This window comes from Martes martes (genome assembly GCF_963455335.1).
Source record: "Martes martes genome assembly, chromosome: 14".
In the NCBI taxonomy this organism is placed as follows: Eukaryota; Metazoa; Chordata; class Mammalia; order Carnivora; family Mustelidae; genus Martes; species Martes martes.
The window spans coordinates 17217059-17236587 of NC_137902.1; the positions used below are offsets into that span (position 1 = coordinate 17217059).

The following is a 19529-nucleotide window of genomic DNA, read 5'->3' on the forward strand; positions in this document are numbered from 1 at the left end:
CGTCTCTCTTCTCATGGTGTTAAGATGGAAAATTAACAGGCACACGCAGCGTGGCACGCCGGGGTGCTTAGACCCAGTGCTGGGCACGCGGGAGGCCTCCGTGAGTGTCAGCGGAGGGTGCCTCTGTGGCCTGGGTCTTTGGCAGAATCTTCTGGAGAGAAGCTGGAGCCTGAGGATGTATTTCATTCTCAACTCTGTGGGGCCTCATCATGCAAAAAAACATTTCTGTCCAACTCAGGTACTTTTCTTGACAAAATAAGTTAAAAATAAAAAAGTTGAGGCAACAAAGCAGCACCGAGCTGGAGAAGGGCCTTGGGCCCCCCCCACGACCCTCCCCCAGCACTGTCCCCTCCTGAGCACACCTGGGGAGGCTGAGGGGTGGGGGAAGGAGGGGGCTGCACTGAACGGCGCTGTCCTGCCCCCAGGAAAAGTCCAGGCGGCTCTCAGCGGAGCCGTGTGTGCAGCAGATCAATACGGGCTTCGGGGCCGCTGAGCTATTATTCACGCCAAAGGGCCTTGTTTGGATGAAGGGAAGGAGGGGTGCACGAGTTCACAGAATCACAGTCTAGAGCTCTGCTGCTTGGCATTTCCCCCTCTCTCTGTGATGCCTTCGTTATTTATGTAGCACGAGTAATGAGGTGATTCAGGACGAGGAAGTGCTTTACCCACAGCATGCTGGGAGCTCCTTGAGGCATGACAACAGAGACTGTGTGTGATTTGGGCCGGGGTCCTGGGAGAAAGGCACCCTGTCTTTCTCTGGCTTTGGCACCTCCTGAAGGAGGTCAATAATGGGCGCAGGTGGCACAAAGAGAGGCCTGACGCCGGTGCCCTTCCCTCTTAATTATCTCCTGGGATGAGTCCCACTCACCATCTCCCGTCCCCTGGTGCTGGGAATCCATCCTTAACCCATACGCCATCCGTCCCTCACCTCCTCACACATTCTCAACCCACTTGTCCTGTCATTTTGGGTTTGCCCCACCATCTTGTTTTTGCCCTACTTGCTTCTGGTAAGCAGGCTTTGGAACATTCCCCTTATTACTGAGCTAGCATCCTAGTGGACGTGGGCAGTCTCTCCCAGCATCCCCTGCGTCTTCCCTCCTCTACAACAGAAGAAGATGCTCACCCTGGTTCTATCACCTCTTCTGGGACCCTGTCTCCAGCCTTGGCTCCGATCCCACGCATATTCTCCTCCCTGCACTTGGCCTCTCTTGGTCACCCTGCAGGGTCTCCTTTCTTGGGGAGGATCCTGTGGCTTTAAGCACTCCTCGAGCTGTCCAAAGAGTCCCCTGCCTCATTTTTTAAAAGGCTGACATCTTGTCTAAGAACTACCTAAGTCACAAAACGTGGATAGCCCCTGGCAGACACTACTGGTTTGAGCCCAATGGGCTGCAGGCATAGCCATATAAACAAGGATGTTTCCTGGAGTTCGGCTTAAGGTTAGTGAATTACACAGGATGAGGTCAGGTTTGAGGGCTGGCGGCTCATCTCAGGCAACCAGCGTCTCTGGGAGTCAGACTGGGGATGGCTTACCACAAAGCCTTCCTTCCTTTTGGAAAAACGACTCTGAGCCTATCTTTTGCCGAGGTGTGGCATCCGTTCCAAAGGTGGTAAGCTGTCACGCGGCTAATCTGGAACAGGCCGAAATGGAGATTCGAGACCCCTCAGGCCCTGGCGTGTGTGCCGCTTCCAGGCCCACGGTGGTCTCTGAAGCTTAGGGTGGCCTCACTTGGCTCCCACCTGCCGGACCCGGCCCTCCTATGCCACAGCTCCTGCTGGGACCGTCTGTCCTTGGATGGGTGAGGCTGAGAGATGGTGGCTGAGCAAGGGACATGTGCCATCTCTCCCCTTCACATCCATGGGGTGGCTGGCTGCCCAAGTGGTCTGTCTTTCTGGGTACGGGTGGGTGGGAGCAAAGCAGGTCAGCAGAGAAGTTCTCCTCGTGCCCTGTCCCAGGGCAGGTCACCCCTGCCCTGAAGTACCAATAGACCAGGCCTCTGACAGTGGCTTCCATGGCTCTGTGAAACTCACGGAATCAGACAGGGAGCCCGGATGAAGCCAGGCGTTCTGGCGTGGAGAACACCGCTGACTTGAGATCTGGGATGGTGATGATGAAGGAGCTTTTCCCCCCAAAGCTCAGAGCCCATGGAAAAGCTGATGATTTCACCAACGGCAAGTCCCAGAAAGGAAAAAAGATAGAAGGTCAGTTCCAGTAAGGCATCGCTCCTCTTGTCTCTTAGGGAAGCACTGTTTGCAATGAGCTCATTGACTACACAGAGACGCCCCATCACACCCTCCCCACACCAGCCAACCGGACACACAAGCGTTCCTTTAAGAAATCCCTACTTACTCTCCAGACCACAGTCTTCCAACCACACACTCAGCTGGCGGAGGAGACAAGTGGACCAGAGACAGGGGACTCACAGAGCCTCCTTTGAAACCAGCCCCAGCCGCCACCCACCTACAGTCCTTGGCTCTGGGTCTGCATTTCTCCCAGGAAAGCCCACCTTGGCTCCCAGGCACAGAGCGTCCCACTGCACTAGCAGTTCAAACCAAAGCGATGAGGAAATCATTGCTTGTAGTTAATTCTCAACTACGTAGACAAACGGCTATAAATATTTATGATGGGAAATTTCATTATTTAAAAAATTCGGCTCTAAATTTCCAGCTAACTCCATGAAGAATGCTTGCTGAACAGGTTGCAAATTAAGAACAATTATTTTTCTCTTCTGCATTTGAATAGAACTTACAGCTAAAGTCATTTAAAGGGGTTAACATCAACCTTAATTAAATATTAAAGTGTGCCTGTACCTGCTGCTATTGTTGCCCCTTCGAATAAGATATAACCTATTTTTGACAAGTTTTCATCTTTCTCTGTGGAAGACGCTACATGAAATCAAATCAGTGGCAAAGAGGAGAGTAATGAATAATCTATTTCATATTCCAACAGTACCCGGAGCTCGGGAGTGGAAAAATATTCAGTCAGATGATGGCAAGAGGCTGCTCGGGTACCACATGACACAGCTAATGTTTAAATAATAATAATAATAAAAAGCGATAAACAAATCATTAGCCCTTAACAGTTGTTTAATGCAATTTGTTAATGAACGTAATGGTGGGGACTAATAATGAAAGAAAATAAAAACGTCTAAACAGGCGCCAAGTTGCTGGCAATGCGCAATTATTTCCTTGTCAAGTTTTTATGATTTAATGAGCCCCTCTGGGACTGACGGCTGTCAGTCAGTCGTGACTTTTTGACACCATTACAACTTCAAATACAGCAGCAGGCAGGCTGTTTTCCTCGGATTTGAAATACTGAAATGATCTGACAGTTTTAAAGAAAAGATGTGCAAAAAAAAAAAAAAAAAAAAAGGAGGAGAGACGGAGAGAAAGACAGTTGCTTTTCTTTCTTTCTTTCCACCCCCTTCCCTTCTTCTACGGGGTGGATAATCTCTGGATGCTGTTTGGTAATGAAAATCCAATCACTGAGGTCATTATCTGATGAGGTTTTTTGGAACAGGCAGGCTTTTTTCCCCCTCTTTATTTCTTTACTTAATGATAACCCTCAATGGGCTGGCCCCGCATGGGACGGCCAGAGCCGCACAATTTTGTTCACCATTAATTTCAGCCTTTGAAGCTCAGGGCTCAGAAGCAGTAGCAAAGCAAACCCCCCACCAAGCTAGTTCCAAAATAAGACAATCCAGCCTGCCTTAAACAGAATAGCAAATGGCCTCCCAGCCCAGGCCTGGCGGCTGACGTCGAGCCCCGTGCATCTGTAGGCACTCGCCTTCAACACGGAACATTTAAAAACTCTTTACAACTTAAGAGACTTTAATTAAATTGCTTTTGATTCCAGAGCAGGGTAGCATCCGCTTTTATTTATTCGGTCGGTCGGGGAAACTGTTTAGTCTGCATGAATTTTAGATGGCAGGGGCTTCCCCCTCCCGGTCCTCCCCCATGTCCTGGTCTTCAACCCCGATCCCACCTTCCCCTTGAACATCATTTTTAGCACAGGTGCCCAACCGCAGAAATAGCCCTCGATCAAAGTCTACGTGCTAAGTTCCTAGAACCTTTCACAGATCTAGGACCGGCTTCGCCTTGGTGGGCTTTCTCCCTTCCCGGGTGGAGCCGGACCTCCGCTGAGGCTCCCGGGCATTTCCCCTCCAGCAGCCGGGAGGGCCAGGCGCGAGCGCGGGGGGACTTCAGACCAGCGTCTTACAAAGCGCCCACTATCCGGGTCACTTCTCTGGGTGGGTTGGATGGGGCTGTTAGGCCAAGGGTTATCTGTTCAGATTCTCTCCCTCTCGAGGTTGAATTGGGGCAAAGTCTCAGGCAAGTGCTGATAAAGAGATAGAACTGGCGAGAAAAAAGCCACTGGGGGGTGAGCCATGCACTCCCTCCCCATTTCATCTACTTCACCACGAGCACAAGGTTTTACTGAAATATTTAGGAGCCGGCGAGTTTAGACGATCAGATGAACCTGGCTTGCTGGGTGGCCGGGGGAAGAGGCACGAGGTGTGGGTAGAGAGCTGGTTTTATACTTTAGCTAAGATCAACAGTTTCAAAAGCAGCCACCCGAGAGCTTGGTGTAATACTTCCCCCGCCATTCGTCTTTCAGAACGCGAAGGAGGTTGTTTGTTTGTTTCCTCCCTTTTAATGGTTTCTCCAATGTGTTCAGCATGTACAGATTTCCGTTATCGGAATAAAAGAATCTTGCTGAGATGGATCCCTTCAGCTGATAGGAAAATGAGCGCTGCCTTCCCAGTCCTCCACTGTCCTACTTCGCCCGGCCAAAATCCCACCCCATCCCTGCGAGGTAAAGGCTGTAGCTTTATTTACACAATACTAAATGATTTATCTGGACACACGCAGGCCCTGGCCTGTTTCGCTAAGTGCGATTTCTCTGGTGGATTTTGCCATTCTGCATTTCCTCTCTAAACCATAACGGTTCTTCTCTGAGTTGGGGAGAAAAACATAAAAATAAAGGGCAGCATCCAGGCGATCTCAATCTACGGGCACAGGTGGTTAGCATTTTTTATGAAGAGAACAGGTCCACTTTTCAAGGATTCAGAGCTTCCAATTATATTCAAAAGATAGTACAGACCTCGGAAGTGCCTATGAAGTCTTAAGAAAAACACATTTTGCTTTACGACAAGGGGGAAAATGACCTCAGCTTGGGGCAACTTTCAGCCTGATCATAAATGAACTCATTTTGAACGCAATTCCCGGTTACCTTGGACAGAAAGAAACCAAAGGAAATCACAAAGCACGTCAGAGGTTTGAATACACAGTGAACTCGGGAAGGCTGTGCTAACATTTTTTTTTTTTTTTAATAGAAAATCCAAGCCGTCCTTTGTAACACGCTGCAACCCCTTATTCTTTGAAAGGAGGTTAGTGAACGTTTTCCATGAAGTTTATTTCTAGTGAATTATCCTGTAGGACTCTACCATATTTATAATCACATTTGAAATTTCACACCAACGGACTCATGTTCTTCCTCTTCCTGAAATATTCATGTTCTCTTTACATACTGGAATGGATGTGCAGAGAGACTTGTCAGACCTTTTGCTTGTAGGAGGGCTGTTTTGGCAGTGCAGATATTAAAACCAAAAGGGTATCGAGATGCTTACACAGGTCAGGGGAGAGGAGGTCACAATTAAATATCGTGCCAGGGCTCGCTCTGTCAGCAAATTCTGGGGACTAGGGGATTTGGGGACGGTAAGGAAATATTTCATGGAGCAGGAATCAAAGTTGAGAAAAGTGGATCTTGGGCAGGCTTTGCAAAAACGTTCTTGGCTGTAAAAACAAAAACAAAAACAAAACACACACACAGAAAAACACAGAAAGTGCTAAGTCAATGTCCTGCACAACTGACACGGAATGGTCAGTTTTTTTTCAGTGCAAGCGCTCAGGCAGGTAGACTATCTTCATTATGCCTGGGTAGGAACAGGGCTGGTTTGCTGGAGCTTGTCACTGGCTTTGGCCCCCGTCTTTCTCTGCATTTTTATCCTCGGACATCACAGAGGGGCAATTTGGTGACAAGAGATGTGTGACAAACAGCACAGCCCATCACATGCCCCACGGCTGACTCATCATGCCCTGTCCCAAACCGTGACCCCTGACATGTCCACAGGGCAAGGAAGAATGTCACCAAGGCTATTTTGGTTAGGAGATGAAATCACCAAAAGGCAAATAAACATTCCCCTTCCCCTATAGAAAACAAATCTGGATGAAGACAAACCTAGAAAAGGAAACCGACCCGCATGCAAACAGGAATAGAAAATCTTTTTACACTCTTTGCACTTCAGCTGAACAGTGGTGAAAAGAGGGAGGGTCATTCGGGGCCTGTCAGCGCAAAAGAATGATTCATGTGACCATTTTGTCTTAATTACTCAGAACAAGCCGTTGTTGCTGTTTGTCAGGGAGGAACAGATCCATCAGTGTCTTCTGACAGAAAAAGTGACCGCCATCAGGATGGTGACGACCAGGATGATGGCCAAGATGACGACCAGGATGCGGTTCTGGATGATTCTAGGAAAGAGCAGATGGAAAAAAAAAATTCACATAGATACACCACGGGTTTTCTGACAAAGACCATCCAAGACCAGGCTGCCTAATCAAAAGACGGTTTCACAGGTAGGGGTAGGGAGCCCAGTGTGGGGCTTGTGTGTGTGCGTGCGTGTGCATGCACGTGCACGGGAGCTTCCGCTCCTATGAACCGTCCACGAGGAAACGAGCGACTCCACGGTGACTGTCACACGGCACCTGGAGAAATGCTCACTGCCAAGCAAAAGCTAATCAAATGGCTTTCCGGGCTCGGGGTACCATGTAGTAATCTGTAAGCGATCAAGGGCCCCATGCGAGCTTCTCTTTTTAATTTAAAATGTGAGACAAGCCTCATTTTTTTGCAGTGTTTCCTGTTAAAGTAAAAGACTCCAAGGAAACATATGTCAGTAAGGTACTTACCTGTACAAAAATACCCGGGGAAAAGTAAAAGAGAGATTTAGGAAGAAAAGGACAGGATTAAGAAGCAAGTGTCAACCTTGCCGCTCGGGCTGTGAAACCGTCATCTGTCACTGGGGCTCACTGCTCTGTTACACCAGGAGGAAATGTTACATTTGCTCTGTAACACACACACACACACACACACACACACACACACACACACACGATGGAAATGAGAAATTACACAAAGTCCCTGAGTGCCTCGTCTGCTCTGGGGGGGGGTGGGCCCTCACCTCTGGGGATTCCAGCCCCCTCAGCCCTGGCTCTGCCTAATGCTGATGGGGAAGTGGGAAGTCGGGAGGAGAAGCAGACTACAGACACGTGCTCGGAGATGCCTGCAGAGTTCCCCATGAAGTTGCTTCTTAAGGTGTTAGCTCATTCTGAGAAAAGAGGTTGAGCCCCAGAATGCCTTGTTGAGACCATCAAAGGGAACCCAGGTCAAGCGGCCTCGCCCACGCTCCTCCCGCAGAACCAACCGCAGAGCAGCGGAGGGAGTGGCTGGCGGTCCGGCCTGCTCTCCAGGTGCCCAACACCCCGCTGCAAACCCCATCCGCCCGTCCTGCAAATACCAAGCAGGAAAAGGTCTGCCATCTTGGTCTAACAAGAGACCCTGCCCTCCTATTTTGTATCTTTGCGAAGAAATCTCTGCAGGGTGTTGGCAGCCTTTTCTAGGTTCTGGACGAGTTTCTTTCTCGGAAGGAAGATGACATCCCTGTGGCTTCAGCTGGAGTCCTCCCCGCCCACCCCCTTCCTCTCCCAACCTGAATGGATGGATGGAGATGGGGCGCATCAGACAAGCCCACTCCCCTGTGGCCCCCCTGGACGGACTAGCTCCCTCTCCTCCTGACAGGTTACAAAACGATCACATTTGCTGACACGTCTTCCGCAAAACTGCTTTAGTGCCTGTGTCCACTTTCCTCGAAGGAGATGAATGGTCCGCTCAGTCCTCATTTATCACGTAAGGCTCAGCTAAGATCTGTCTCCTTTATTTCTTCCCTTCCCCACTAGAAAGGCTGCGCCCTGACATTAATTCTTCTGCAGTGACAGCTAATTCAGACTTAACAGGCCGTATTTGCTCAGGAGGCAGGGAGATTCTCTGTCCCCAAAATAAATAAATAAAAACAGGACTTCATGGCTTGTTAAAGTAAGGCTAATTATGAACACTGATCAGTGCTACTCGGTGGGTTGATTTAAAACCCAAATTGATTTTTTCCCCTTTTCTCTGGAAGGGGCAGAAGTCTTCAGAACAGTCTCGACACATCCCGTTTGCCCAAGTCACTGTCACAATCTCTATTTACCACAGCCATCCGCGTCAGACTTGCAAAGGAAATCAGCAAAATTGAAACTCAGCAGCGAAACAGATTAAAAGCATGAAAACTCTTTAAAATTCTGCCTTAAGTAATATACGGTAGTGTGTCTCTTGGTTGACAACCATTTTATTTGTGGGTTGAGGGCCCCAAGGCATCCGTGATGCTAATTTATAAAGGATTAACCGCGGGGGTTACTTGTTTAATCCGAAGCCTGGTTAGAAAAATGAATACACAGGAATCCCTAAATCTTCAGCTCTTGCCTGGCCTTCCTAATTGGGCTTCCCTCATCTCAAGGCCAAGAGGGGTGTGATTCAACCGTGATCATTCTGAACAGCTCATATCTTTCATTCACTCAGCACACCACCAATCCCAGGACAGCCCGACCTCTTGCTGGGGGACATTCGGAAGACGGAACAGTCCACTGCCTCCATGGCGTGTCCGGAGTCTAGAGCCGCCTTCTCCTCTGCAGTCCCAGCTCCTGGCACAGTCGCTGACACACAAAACTGGAGAGAGACCCACCCAAATGTGGGTAATGAAAGAATGCCACTCCTGTAATTCTAATCGTTCCATTCAGGGGTGAATGGAAAAGACATCCGTGCAAACTCAATTTGCAGGAAAAGCTCAGGGAGTCTGTGTAGATAAGGCTGAAGTTAAAGGCTAAAGTAAACCCCCCAAAGGTGAAACTGGGTCTTCTCCCTGAAGGTAAGAGAAGGAACGGTTCCCATGGAAATAAGGCACACGGTAGAGGAGGTCAGCGGGAGAGAGCACTTGCTTTCTCAAAGCAAGGACTGGCAGACATTTAGGACAGAGGGTACAGGTGGGTGGGTGGTGGCGGAACAGAATTGGAGCAGACAGAGTTGGAAGAAACTCGACTCAGGCCGGCAGCCCAGCTTTGGACCTCAAAGGTGTTGAGTTGATATGGTGCCTCTAAGGACCAGAAAAGGGGGCTGCTGGGGCCCTCGAATGGATAGGAACCAGCCAGCCTGGAGCAGGGGACACAAAGGCTGGCACTGGTCGGTCGGCCCCGTCTGTGAGGGAGCCTGGAGAAGTCACAGCCAGGGGCTACTGGCAGGTATGGCGGTAGGCAAAGCAGAAAGGAATGCAGAGTTTGCTGAGAATCAGAAAAACAAGATAGGAAAGGGGTTCCCAGCGAGCGAGCCAGAGAAGGAACTTTGGGGAAACCCAAAGTAACTTCTTTCTAACTTTGGGCAAAGGGGGCTTTACGTTCCACTAGGTCTGCAGCAAGCTGCCTTAATCTCCCTTTTGAAAATGCAAAGTGTGTTTACTCAGTAAATAATTTAAGAAAGAATATACACTTGAAAGAAGACATCCATTGAAACAGCCAGGCTAAATTGCCTCCGGGCAAAAGCTCGTACATTTGCATGCTGCATTCTATTAAGTGTGGCTTAAAAGAATGCAGAGCCAAATTAAAAGGAATGTGGGCCCGAAACATCAAGGATGCTCCAAGTTTACATTATGAATCACAGTGCTGTTGATACAAGATGAATTAACCATTTACTTTGAGGCTGAACTCACAAAGTACTATGGAAAATACTGATCCCCGTGTGGAACCCTGGGAGCGGCTAATCTTTCCATTGCCAGTCTCCTCCCCCTCTGGAAACAAACTCTTGCGTGTGGCGGCAGGAATCGGAGGAGACGGGTTGGAGGGGGAGCAGGCCGGTAGGGCACCTGCTGGAGAAGCCCAGGAATTCGCATCCGCCAACACCCGGTTCTCCTCTACTTCTAGGCACAGACTGCTCTCACCTGTCCCCTTGACGTGAGGCATGGCCATGTGACTTACGACAGTCAGTGAAACGTGAGTGGGAGCCCCAGGGGCCACTTCTGTTCCAGGTGGAGGCATTTGACTTCCAGTGCCGGCCTCTCCGGCTGGCTGTTCTCTTGCTGTTCTGATTCAGGAGGCTGTATGTCCCAGGAGTGTGGTTACAAGACAGGGGAGACCGCTTCTACCTGGATCCCTGAGTCATCACATGGAGCACCATGGCCCTGGAGACTCCCCGGGATGCAGAGCCGACTTCTAGTAAGGCACTGAAATACGGCTTAATGTGGGCATGTGACTTCAGCCAGTCCGAGAGAGTGCATCTCCGAAGCTTTGCCTTGAATGCTGGGTCATCCGGATCGTGCAGTGTGTAGGTGTGAGTCCTGGATCTGCTGCAGCCATTTTGTCTCCACGAGGGAAGCCAGCCTAAGGAAGAAGCTGACCCACGGAGGATGGTGCAGTCGAAAGAGCGGCAGAGAAATGGAAAACATGGTGAACTTCTCTATCAAACTACCCTTCCTGGGCACTCTGAGTTACATGAGAAAATAATTTTTCGAGTCAGTTTGAGTTAGGTCTTCTGTTAGTTGAGACCTAAAAGCATTTTTAGGTTGATCTGCCCTAATTCCAAAACCAAGTCCTTGATCTACAGCGTATTTCCCCCACTACTTCCACAAAGAATTTCCAACCATGCCCTTCTCTCATGTGTTCTTCCCTGGGCATCCCTTACCCCACAGTTATTTATAATTTTCTGTTTCTTTGCAGGATTCTCCAATAAAAAGTAGACCTTCTAGGGTCTGACTGTCCTTTGCGTTTTGGATTCCTAGTGTCTTAAACAGAGGTCGGCATGGATGTTCTCAAAAAAAGGCGTGCTGAGTGCACGGACGGGAGCCTCCTCCATCTGCTTCCCCGAAGGTTCATGTTGTATGCTTCCTGCTTTCTAAGGGCTGCTTGTAGACAAGCACGGCTTTTGCATTGAGCTATCAGCCACCCTCCCATTAAGGATGCCAGCAGTGTCCAAACGCTTTTACAAGCCTGCATTCATTAGCCGGAGAGTGCGCGACACTCCATAGGTTCAGCGCCCCGTCCTGCACGTGCTTTCCTGCCTGGCCAAGCAGGCCTGAATAATGGTGCCCCACCTCTGGGGTCTGGCAGAACAGTAAGAACTGGCAGAACAATTAGCAAGCATGAGAGCACGGGGTAAACTGTGCAAGGGAGTCTCTACCCGTGTCTCTCTGGGAAGTTCCCAAAAATAAGGGCCAAGGGAAAGGCTCTCCGAGTTCTCTGTCAACTTCAATGTTAGTATTCACCAGAAAGAAATGAAAACAGGAATAGGGGAAATGGTTCATTGTCATCAGCCTCTAATACTAACTTTAGTTGGAAGCATCACTTCCAAGCCTGATACATGGCTGCCTCCGAGCGAGAGTTGTATGGTTGTTAACGCCCCCTAATAATGCCCATCCAGGCTCTTCTGTGTCCTGCACCTTTGGGAAGAGTCCTCAGCCCCACTCACCCCAGAAGTCAGGTAGGGCTGACCCCACTCCCTGATTCCGCAGGGAAACATATGACCCAGGCAGACCTAGCTAGTGACCGCTGTCTGTTCTTCGCACAACTGTTTGTTAAGGACGTGGCATGTCAACCAAGCCAGAAAGAGACTTCCGGGGATTTTTTTTTTTCCTGGAAAATCAAGGAAAAGGTCCTCTCTTTACTGAGATTGACTGTAGGGACAGTGGAAGCCTAGAACTGCTAGACGCCATTCTTCTCACCATGCAGGACGGGAACCTGCACAAAGGACACCAAAACAGAGGAACATGGAGTCCAGAGATGAAGAAAAGAGGGATTCCTAAAAGCATTCTTTGGACCCTTGGATCCTGCTGTGTCACGCGCTGGCACTGCTCGAAGAGTCACATTTAAACTATTCAGTTAGAGGAGCCAAATAATTCCCTTTGCATTGGGCAAGTTCGGTTAAGGCTTCTCTCACTTTCAACCATACTGACCGCACCCAGGTGAACGGTGTTCCTTCCAGCCCCACCCCATTCAGGTCCACCTGGAACCTCAACGGGACCTTATTTGGAAATAGGGTCTCTGCAGATGTAATCTGTCAAGGATCTTGAGATAAAATCATCTTGGAGGTACGGTGGGCCCAAGGTTCATTGACTGGTGTCCTTAGGAGGTAAGACCTAGAAAGACTTGGGGGAAAAGGCCATGCGAGATTGGTAGCAGAGACTGGAGATGCAGCCAGAGCCAAGGAATGCCTGGCGCCAAAGAATCTGGGAGAAGTAAGGGACGATGCTTCTCTAGAGCCCTTGGAAGGAACACGGCCCTGCTAACTCCTTGATCTCAGACTTTAAGCCCCCAGAACTGAGACAGAATAAATTTGCTGTTTTAGCCACTCAGTTGGTGGTACTCTGTTATGGCAGCACCGGGACCCAAATACATGGAATTCTTGGGTCCGGAACAGGCTATGGACCTGGTCGTCTTGTGTTGGCCTTTATGATGACTCTTCTCTATCCACTGATAGAGGCTGCAGGACATATTTACTCTGGAACTGTACAAAGTCTCCCTCTGAGGACAGGCCAGTCCCAGCCTGGTTCCCTGGAAGCTCTGAACATAGCCATGGGGCTCATCGTCTTTAGGAGCTGTTGGTTCTTTCATCTCAGAACGAGAATTTCCACTCATGAACTGAGCAGGCAGCTGCCCAAAGCCACATGAGAGGAGGGACCTGAGGGGACGTGTCTCAGAGGACTCCTGCCTCCAGGAAAAGACATTTAAAATAGGAAGAAAACCTAGATGTCATCTCTGGGTCAACTTACAAAGACATCACCCACCATTCATCATCCACATTCACTGACCTAAGTTTAGGAGAAGTGGGTTGTCTGGGAGCCCTGAGGACACAGGCAGGGATATGTTTTGATGGGTGGAGAAATGAGCACACTCCAGCAAGGAACCCAGGAGACAGGAACGAAGGTCTGAGCACTAGCACAGCTAGGTTAGGTCCTGAGTGAGGGCCACTCCAAATTTCTCCTTAGTTTAACCAGGATCAGCAAATGCTCTCTGTCAAGGGCGAGAGAGTAGATGTGTTAGTTTCCCAGAGCTGCCATTGCAAAGGACCACAGACTGGGGGCTTACACAACAGAAACTGATTGTCTCGCAGTTCTGGAGGCCAGAAGTTGGAGATCAAGGTGTTGGCAGCTTGGTTCATCCTAAGGCTGGGAGGGGGCGCTGGCTCCACTCCTCTCCCCAGCTTTTGGGCTGACAGTATTTGAGGTTCCTTGGCTTATAGACGCGTCAACCTGATCTCTGCCTCCATCCTCAACATGGCCCTCTCCCTGTGTGTGGGTCTGTGCCCAAATGTTCTCTTTCCATAAGGACACCAGTCAACCTGCATTTGGGGATCACCCCGCTCTGGTATGCCTCATCTTAACTACTAATATCAGTAAAGGCCCCGTCTCCAAACAAGGCCACATTCTGCGCTACCAGGGGGTTAGGACTTCATCACATGAATGTGGGTGGGGGGACAGGGGGACAGGGGAGAACACAATTCAAGTCACGACAGTACTGTTTTTGGCTTTGTGGGCCATATGAGGTCCATTGCAACTCCTAACTTTGCCCTTCGTAGTGACAAGGCAGCCGAAGACAACGCGAGTGGGCAAGCGTAGCTGTGTTCAAAGAAAGCTTCCGATTCGGAAACTAGAATTTGAATTTCATATAGTCTCCATAGGTCAACAAAATTATTTTGATTTTTTTTCCCATCACATAAACACGTAAGGTGATTTTGATCCCACGGGCCATACAGAGCACAGGCATTGGGCTAGACTTGGCCTGTCGTCCCCAATTTGCTCACTCTTGGTTTGAAAGCTAAAAGCTAGGTAAGATCGGCCCGGGTCTGCCGGAGAACAGGGTGGTCCCTGGGCCGCACACAGTGAGTCCTACTGAGGAAAAAAGGAAACACAGAGTCCCTGCCCTACGGGGGCTGAGGGTGTCACAAGGAGTGATCAATTACAGAAGCCTGACAACAAAGGCCGTCATCAGAGCAATGCCAGGCGCGACAGCTTGCTGTATGCCTACCACCCTGCCCCACCAGGCCTGGGGTGGCCTGGAGCAAGGCACGCCATGACACCTGGGTTTCATTTCTCACCCAGCAAAACCAGCCGGCTCACCAACCACCCCGGGCAGAAGAGGATTAGCTCATTCAAGACTGTAAAGCACTTTGAAAAGGTAAAGCCCTTTCCATGCATGCAGTCCGCAAATAATTTGGTGAAAGAGGAGGCCGTTTTAGGAAAGGTGAGAGGCAGGAGGGAAGTTGTTAGGAGGCCGGAGAGGCTGCCCGGGGAAACTTCCAGGGGCTGGATGGGAAGGCGGAGGCGGCAGTCCAGGGAGCCGTGGCCTCATCAAGCCCGCTGGGCTTATTGTTCCCACAGGATGGCGGCCATCTGCGCCTCATGGTGACACTCTCCCCAGCAGGGCTACCTTCTCTCTAAGGTGGCAGTGTGAACATCAAAGGCGAAAGCATGGGGTCCCATCAGCCGGCTCAGGGATTCCTCTCTGGCTGGGGAAGGCAGCCAGCAAGTACCTGTCAGGGCTCACTGATGAGGCCAAAAGGTTTTGATCAGTGATCTCTGCGGATACCGTGCACTCCCTGTGGCCAAAGGTGTACAGCGAGTTTCAGCCTGGGTGCCACGGCCACGACCATTCTTAGACATGGACTTGACCGTGGCAAGGGGCCCAGAGAGTGGCTTGGCTGGCTACAGGGCTTTCGGATAGAATCAAAGGGTTTTGAAAGAACTTGAAAGGAATGAAGCGAGGATGTTCTAGCTACGCATCGGGACCTGACCGAGGCTTTAACCATCTGGGAGCCAGCTGGGTCCCCAGACCCCCAGGCCCGTTCGTGTTCGTGGTAATGCTCGGGCTCATCCGAGCGGCCAGTGTCATCCTGGCGATGGCATGCGATGGCCATTCACTCACATGCTGCTGCGAAGACGACCAGGTCGACAAGATCAAGGAACACACCCCAACACACCGGCGACAGAGGACAGCGGTTCCCACGCTCCAGACTGAGAGTGACGCTAGAAGAGCAGAGCGACATGGAAGGCTCCTTGTCCCCGAACACAAGATGACTCTATTTGAAGGACTCGCCATTTCTCTGACATTGTGTCCCTTCGACTGCTTCAGTGTTCAAATGTCCTCCGTTTTATGGCGTGATGGTGATAGTAGATGGCAGGTTTTTTCCCCAGCGACCTTATTTGGACATTGGAAATAGACTCTCTCCTTGGAAAATATTCTCTCTTACTTGGCAAAATAAAAAGCGGACAATCCTGTCCTGGATTTCAAGAGAGAAAGTCCCAATCGGAGAAATGTGAAAGTTTCCACGCCTGGGAGCTGGAAAGTCCCACCCAGCTGGACTCGCTGGCGATGGCTCCTCAGGACTCGACGGGACGGCGCCCCTGGTACTGGTGGTGGCAGCCTCGTCATGGACGGACGCAGACACGGCCACGCCACGCCAGCAGCTCGTGCTGACTGGGCACCTACTCCGGGCTGGGTGCCGTTCTGGCATCTTCTAAACGTTGTTGAACCTTCGCAACAATCGGGTGAGATGGAGATGGTTCTCATTCCCACTTTCACCAAGACCTCAAACTGCCTCTTCGAGCTTATCTCCCACCCCTGCAGGACACCCCAATAACACAGCGTTTATTTATGTAACTGGTGTGTCTTCTGTTCCCGACCAGACTCTTCTCGGCTGTTTGAAGGGCAAGTCTTTGACATTTTCATCTTTATATTCTTCTCCATAGACAGAGTAATTGGGTATGCGGGTTAATTTTGTTGAAAGTACGCAACGCTAATTAACTAAAGTCAACTCTTTTCTTAGTGCCTGGTGTAAATGCACAGGAAATGATTAAGATAATGTTCATTTTTATTCAGTAGCATATTTGCCAGCTTTCTTCGGTCTGTTATCCTCTCTGCCTCTCTCCTAGGAAAAGGCATGACCACCGACCCCTCATGGGTTCGGGGATAGAGGGAATGGCACTGGGGGCTGTTCACCCAAGACTGCCTGTCGCCCAGTGACCTGGGACCCCGTGATTTTTTATTATGTTTACATCACCTATCGTACAAATGAGGGGATATGCTATGAGAAGATGCCAGGACTGCGGAAGATTTAATTTAATGCATCTGTTGGAACAGAGTACCTGACAGAAAAGAAAATCAGACGGGAGAATTAGCTAGACTCACGGTGTGATTCTGGGAAAGGACTAAGGGTCCCTTCATCCAGGAAATGTAATAAAGGAATCTCTCCCCAGGATTCTCTGTACGGTGTGTGGGTAGCAAAATACTTCTAGTCTTAAAAAGGCAAGGTGAGTTTTTGTGCTCTTGGATGCCTACTGCATGTGTGATGTCACTTAATCTCACAATGATCCTGATTTATGAGAACCCAGATTTGGTGTCTCGGGCCCACCCGGGGAGAAGGCCAGGCCCACTCCAGATGTGGCCCTGGGAGAGTTCTCAGCACAAGGCAGACTACCATGGTGTCAGGCCAGGATGGCACCCCTTTCCAATCCCCAGTCTGAGGTGCTGCACCCCTACCCCTTCCCCACTCCTGCTGGGTGCCCTGAGGTCCCCATTCCCGCTGGGTCCTTCCCCTGTATCGTTGAGGCAGCCTCACTGCCCTGCTGACCTGGCCTGACAGTTCCTCCCCCTTTCACCCTCCAGGGCAGCCATGAACTACATTTGGGCAGATGCTGAGCAGCTCCCTTCATTTCCGGAGCCAAACTGTCTGGATTTGAATCCAGGATCTGCCACACACCAGTTGTGCAGGTTGCTTCCTTATTTCTCTGAGTTGAAGTCCTTTTGACCGCTTGAGTGTGAAAACGTTCTTATTTTATGACATGATGGTGATAGTAGATGGCAGTGTTCTTCCCAGTGTCCTTACTTGGACATTGGAAATGTTCTCTCTCTTACTTGGCAAAACAGGAAGTGGACAATCTCCTTCGGTCCTCTGTTTAAAAAGAAAACCAAAAGTACCAGTACAAAGAATCCAGAAGTTCCAAAGGACCAATGCGTCTTTTTCCTCATTAGAAAAAAAGTGGGGCGAATAATAGCAGTACCTCAATGACTTACATTAATAAAGAAATGAGTTAATTCAACGTGAAGTGCTTTAGGTCAGTGCTTGGTATCAGTAACTGCTCCGTAAAGAGCTCTAAGAATTATTATTAGTCCACTCCTGTTATCACTCACGGCTCTCCCCACAATGGGCCCTGAAACTCTCTCTTGTTTGGCTGTCCCCCCACCCCCTGCAATGTTAGACACCCCCCAACCCCCACATCAGGTGCCTTGGCCTGGAAAGCCTGCGGATTTCTCTCAGATTCCTGCAGGGCACATCCTGGCGCCGGCCCTGATTAGCGTGCCTTGTGGGGTCCAGGCTGAGCCCCTCTCCTGGAAGCCCCATCTTCAGCAGCTACTAAGTTACTCAGGAAGGTGGAGGCTGCCCTTTCCAGCTCCGTTCCTTTCCCTGGGAGCACCCTGGGACAAGCCAAGATGCCTCTTCTAGAACGAGCTGGTTGACATCACACTGACGGAGACAGCCGCCTTGGCTTTAGTGATGGGTGCTACCATTATTTCCCTGCAAGATACGATGTTGACGTTCGATACTTATCTCCTAATTTTTCTGGATTTACACCTTTTTTCTTCCTTGATGTCGGGAGGAAGAAACATTTTGGCAGAAGTTTATCAGTCACCTGTATCCCTGTCAACTCTTGAGGGATGTGGTTACAGTTTCTAGAATATAACATCAGAGCTTCTCTGTCTTGTCCAGATTTGGGCCTGTGGCAGCTGAATGGGATGTCTTTTTACTTATTTATTTATTTATTTATTTGACAGAGAGAGAAAGGTCACAAGTCGGCAGAGAGAGAAGGGGAAGCAGGCTCCCTGCCGAGCAGAGAGCCCGATGCGGGACTCGATCCCAGGACTCCGAGATCATGGCCTGAGCTGAAAGCAGAGGCTTTAACCCACTGAGCCACCCACGCGACCGGAATGGGATGTCTTAATTGCATCCTGCACGGGGCCAGTCCCGGGCCTGCTTCTCTTGAGATCCCTTCTTGTCCCTTGACGGCTTTTCCCTGCATCAGAGAGAGGCTGACTCCTGCCGCAGGCCGACCCCCCGCAGCTTTCCACTGCGTTCAGCTAGTGGGAGGCACTGGGAAGACACCAGGGGGTGGCCAGGGATGGGCAGAAGCGAAGCCGGGGTATTCTTCCCTTTCTTTCCCCGCCTTCTCAGCAGCTCCATCCCCACTGTGGCTCCAGCCCGAGGCCTCTGTGCTTCTGGCTTCCATCGGGTGACCCCAGTCCTGGGCTCCGGGCACCCTGTTCTGCCCCCTGGTCCCTCCATTCCAGGCAGGGGACTCCCTGGGCTCCTCTGTTTTCCTGGCGGGAGAGTACACGAGGCCCCCAGCAGGGTGTGCGCCGTCTGCTCAAACTTAACTCGGCCTTCGTCATCTTTTCCCTTAAACTCTCCTTACATAACCCAAAGCGGTAGTAATCATTTCGGAGCAGGTGAACTCCAGGCTAAGAAGGCCTCCTCGAGAGGCTTATTAATGATAAGCAGGAGGGCTGACTCATAGTTCTTCGGGGGAAAGGGGGGTAGGGTCAGGGTCAGATGGCAGGATCCCAAGGTTTGTGCCAGACAAAGTCACATCACCTCCTGGCCTGAGAACACGGGTTCTTCTCTCCAAGGAGGGGAGTCCTGCAGGAACGTGGGGCGATAGCCAGTCGGGACTGCAGGCACCCGGGGCAGGAGCTGGGAGAACCGGGAGCGTCTTTCCTTTCTCTAAACTGGGGGGCTGCTCCTGACTGCTGTGGGACTCACAGGGGGCTGAGTGCAGCCAGATCTCCTGATTTGCCAAGAGAAGCCAGCAATTGTGCTCCTCCTGTGAAATCACCCAAGTTTTCATTATTGGCAACCAAGTAAAAGTTTTCCAGAACACTGGGTGGCCCCACAAAGCTCATCTGTCTGGGGGGGGGGCAGAGTGCGCCTGTGGGTCTTCCGTCTGTGACCTCTGACTGGTTATTATGGAACACATTAGAAGGAAGGGGGTGGGTGGGTGAAAGCATCCTGCCCAACCGCTGTCCTGGGGATTCCCTCAGAGGCCCGCCTGACCCCACAGAAGTGTGAAATTCAGCCTCGAGAGAAGCATTAATACCAGGGTCTACACTGAATGTATCCAACTTAGCCCACAACCAACTCCCAACTAGCGGACTGAAGGCCAGCGAGAGGCCAACAGAAGCCGCAGACCAGCTCGTGCGCGCCTTGCGGACCTCTCACAGGGTGATGACAAGCACAGGCAGAGGTCGGCTGGACCCCACATCTGCAGCCCCCTTGCCCTTCACAGCCTGCACGATGCACTGAAGAGCCCAGCTGGTGATTCTCAGGGAGGACAGTGTCTATCTCACCC

At 50.6% G+C, this 19529-nt stretch overlaps 1 protein-coding gene across 9 annotated transcripts in view; it reads right to left on the reverse strand.

Moving 5' to 3' along the window:
* Positions 1-5058: 5058 nt before the first annotated feature.
* VTI1A (vesicle transport through interaction with t-SNAREs 1A) overlaps positions 5059-19529 on the reverse strand; it is a 344311-nt gene continuing 329840 nt past the window's right edge. For 3 of the 9 annotated variants that reach the window (XM_080823719.1, XM_080823714.1, XM_080823712.1), the window contains one exon: positions 5279-6528. In XM_080823719.1, coding sequence (XP_080679845.1) covers positions 6435-6528 — 94 coding nt within the window. In that variant the 3' untranslated portion in view covers positions 5279-6434. Of the gene's footprint in view, positions 6529-19529 lie in introns of all 9 variants that reach the window. The other 6 variants (XM_080823715.1, XM_080823713.1, XM_080823717.1 and 3 more) reach the window with 5 other exon arrangements.